The 3,588-nt window shown below is 61.0% G+C and overlaps 1 protein-coding gene across 1 annotated transcript; it reads right to left on the bottom strand.

Moving 5' to 3' along the window:
* Positions 1-206: 206 nt before the first annotated feature.
* On the bottom strand, positions 207-2,933 carry Znf768 (zinc finger protein 768). The gene is made up of 2 exons (XM_047534241.1): positions 2,641-2,933; positions 207-2,356 (listed from the first exon to the last, which is right to left on the bottom strand). Exons 1-2 carry the CDS (start codon positions 2,726-2,728, stop codon positions 717-719), a joined length of 1,728 nt encoding a protein of 575 aa, XP_047390197.1. The 5' UTR covers positions 2,729-2,933; the 3' UTR covers positions 207-716.
* Positions 2,934-3,588: the final 655 nt, after the last annotated feature.

The raw sequence follows: 3,588 nt of genomic DNA, 5'->3' as shown, positions 1-3,588 counted from the left end.
AGTATGGGACAAGAACTTGGGTGGAAATCATGTCTTCTGAATTTCAGATAAGATTCCAAGGAAACACTGAACATGAAAGCACTTTCCAGATAAGGCCCTACGGCTTCACTGGCTATTCAAAGTCATGACTAGTGGTTCATGATGCCCAGGGCACTGTCCACACACTCATTTTAAGGACAAGTCTCTTTTATCACATAAGGTTTTTATTGAACTCAAATTCAGGGGCTCCAAAGCCTGAGGAAGACAAGGCAGGCTGGGGTTTGCACTCAAGAGGCCCAGGCCCTACCCCAAGGCCCCAATCCCCACCCTACCTACCCTTTTAACCCCTTCCAGACTCAAGGGTCTCAGCAGCTACCAATCTAAACTACCCCACTCTAATTAGCCCTCCCTCTCCCTCCCCCCTCCCATCTAGCACTTTGCCAAACCAGGCACCCACTAAGGAGCATGCTGCTGAGGCCAGTTCTCTGCTGACCTCTTTCTGGATCTCTCTCAGAGCCTCCTGCTGCCTGTTTGGCCTCCCTCCAACCCCTCTTCATAGCCCATTTCCCATAAGTCTCCAGGGCATGTAACTTCCTGCACCCTGGCCCACTTGTAGAATGCTCAACTCCTCCATTCTCCTCCAACTTTTCCACTAACCTCTCTAGGTTAAAGTTTCGCTAGCTCCCAGCCCCCCTTCTCCTCTGCCCACCTCCTCCCAACCCCTGATGGGTCCCGGGTCAACGCCGGCCAGCCGCGTGGGTCCGCTGGTGGCGAATGAGGTCGGAGCTCTGAGAGAAGGCCTTTCCACAGTCATCGCACTTGTAGGGCCGCTCCCCGCTGTGGACCCGGTGATGCTGCAGCAGCGTTGAAGAGCGGCAGAAGCCCTTGCCGCACACCGCGCACCTGTAGGGTCGCTCGCCCGTGTGCGAGCGCTGGTGCTGAATCAGCGTGGAGGAGCGATTGAAGGTCTTGCCGCAGTCGGGGCAGCTGTAGGTGCGGCCTGGCAGGTGGGTGCGGGCGTGAATGGCCAGCACAGAGCTTTGGCCAAAGCGCTTGCCGCACTCAGGGCACTTGAAGGGCTTCTCACGGGCGTGGCTGCGGGCATGGGGGATAAGTGCCGACCGCTGGGAGAAACTTTTGCCGCAGATGCCACAGCTGAAGGGCCTTTGCCCGGTGTGCACCCTCTGGTGGCTACGCAGGGACGAGTTCTGGCTATAACACTTGCCGCACTCAGGGCAGCTGTAGGGCCGCTCGTGGCTGTGGGTGCGCTGGTGCCGCAGGAGGTAGGAGCTGTCGCCGAAGGCCTTGCCACAGTGGGGGCACTTGTAGGGCTTCTGGCCAGAGTGGGTGCGCTGGTGGCGAAGCAGGTAAGAGCTGTCAGCGAAGGCCTTGCCACAACGGGGACACTTGTAGGGTCGCTCGCCCGTGTGGGTGCGCTGGTGTTTGATGAGGTCAGAGCTCTGGGAGAAGGCCTTGCTACAGACCTCACATTTATAGGGCTTCTCACCAGTATGGATGCGCTGGTGCTGGATGAGGGTGGAGCCCCGCCCAAAGCTCTTCCCGCAGATTCCGCAGATGTTAGGCCGAGGGCCCTGCCCACCCCTGGCCCGGCCGCCCCGTCGGCCTGGACCCCGAAGGGTCCCTGTCAGACCCAAGGGATTCTGGAGCATCTCAAACTGGGGTGTAGCCAGCAGGGCCCCCGTAGGCATTTCAAAAGGTGGCCCTAGGGGCAGGGCTCCTGTAGGCTGTTCCCCAAACCCCTGAGTGAAGGAGTCCAGGGGGTGAACTCCTAAGGGGATACTCAAGGAATTCTTTTCCTCTGGGTTGAGAAGCATCTCTGCACCCTCCTGGAATTTGGAACTTTCAGCCTCAAATTCAGGGCTTTGGGTTTTGAACCCAGGATTCTGGGGTTCAATTCCAGGGTTTGGGGGTTCATATTCCAGGCTCTGGGATTCATACCTGGAGTTTTGAGATTCAAATTCAGGGCTCTGGGATTCATACCCAGGGCTCTTGGGTTCATACCCGGGACTCTTGGGTTCGTAGCCAGGGCTCCGGGGTTCATAACCAGGGCTCTTGGGGTCATAGCCAGGGCTTTGGGGTTCATACATAGGGCTCTGGGGTTCAAACTCTGGGCTCTGAGGATCTGATTCAGGGCTTCTGGGGGCAAACTCGGGGCTTGGGGGCACAAAGCCAGGGCTTCGGGACTCGAACCCCGGGCTTTCAGGCTCAAACCTGGGGCTTTGGGATTCAAACTCTGGGCTTTGTGGCTCAAACCCAGGGCTTTGGGGTTCAAGCCCAAAAGGTATCTCTTCAACTTCATAGTCCCCACTGCTTTCTTGCTGAGAAATTTCTTCTTCCTCATTCTCACTCGAGTTGCCTGCAGGGTCAGAGAATTACAGAAAATCCAGATTGTGTGGGGACCTCGAAGGTCATTTGATCCATTAGTTGCCACAAACCTCTCCCCGCGACCCAAGCAGGGTCGCTGGCCCTTGGGCAGGTGCTGAAATTCCCAACCCTTCTCAGAAGACCCAGGATATCAAGTCCCCAGCACCCCCCACCAAGTCCCAGGTGTCCAAGCCCCCGACCCTCTTTCCCTCCCACGGACCAAAGCCCCTTCTCCCGCTCCCGATACACTTCTCGGAGGAGAGGTCCCTCCCTCACCTTTGAGGGACCCTTCAGGGCTCCCCATTTCGTCAGGACTTTGCACATCCCGGGGCTCGAGGCCCCACGGCGACGCCTCCCGCTCCATCCCCGCCAGCTCCCAGTGCAGCGGCGGTGGCGATGGTGAACGATCCTGAGACCCTGCCTGAGTGCCCTGAGACCTGGGCCCTCGCCACTCGCTCGCTCAGCGCCGCCCAGGGCACCCAGCTGCCCAGCCCCGGACCCCGAGGCCGGACGTCTTGACCCTGGGCCTCTCCGGCCCGCCGAGCCCCTCCCCTACCCGCGGCCCCGCCCCCCTTCCAAGGTCTCGACTTGCCCTGTGGCCCTCACCGGCCCCCACGCGTCGTGGCCTCGGAGATGAGGGGCTTCACGACTCGCCCTGCCGCCCCCGGCCACCGCTCCCTGCCCGAGACCCCGCGGTCTGGCCCCCCGGCCCGGGGCTGGGCTGCGGCTCTCCGACCCCCCTCCCCCCCGCACAGGAAGTGTCCGTCCGCGGCCAGTTCCCCCCGCTGGCTAGCGCCGCGGCCTCTCTAGGAGCGGCTGGAGGTGGAAACTCGTTGGCATTAACCCTGGGCTGGATGGCCCCGGCGCTGGGGCGAGGGGAAACACAGCGTGCCGGAGCCAGCGGAAGAGGCTAGGGCAGTTTGTGTTCCTATATCCTGGGGTCCGTCTGTTCAGGGCCCTGTCTGTCAATATCCTGGGCCCTGTGTCCGTCAGTGCCTGTGGCCAAGGGCGAGGCGACAAGCGAGACCAAGGTCAGCGAGAAGGAGCGACGCTTCCCGGCGCCAGCGGGGGCGGTGTCTATCTCCCCTTCCTCCCCTCCCAGGCCTCCGGGTCAGCACCGGCCGCGCCTCTGAATCCTAGACGGACTCCCCTTTGACCTCATCAAGGCTCTTGAGCCTGGGACTCTCTCGTCGAACACCTGTCCCCACACCGGTGCGCCCACCC

The sequence above is a fragment of the Sciurus carolinensis genome, chromosome 18 (genome assembly GCF_902686445.1).
Source record: "Sciurus carolinensis chromosome 18, mSciCar1.2, whole genome shotgun sequence".
Classification (NCBI taxonomy): domain Eukaryota; kingdom Metazoa; phylum Chordata; class Mammalia; order Rodentia; family Sciuridae; genus Sciurus; species Sciurus carolinensis.
This window is presented reverse-complemented; position numbering and strand designations above follow the sequence as displayed.

Excerpts from the sequence above, each read along its gene's own strand:
- Znf768 (XM_047534241.1), bottom strand. The coding sequence starts at position 2,728 with ATGGAGCGGGAGGCGTCGCCGTGGGGCCTCGAGCCCCGGGATGTGCAA. Across the intron at positions 2,357-2,640 it reads CCCTGAAGGGTCCCTCAAAG|GCAACTCGAGTGAGAATGAG; the intron begins GTGAGGGAGGGA and ends CTGACCCTGCAG.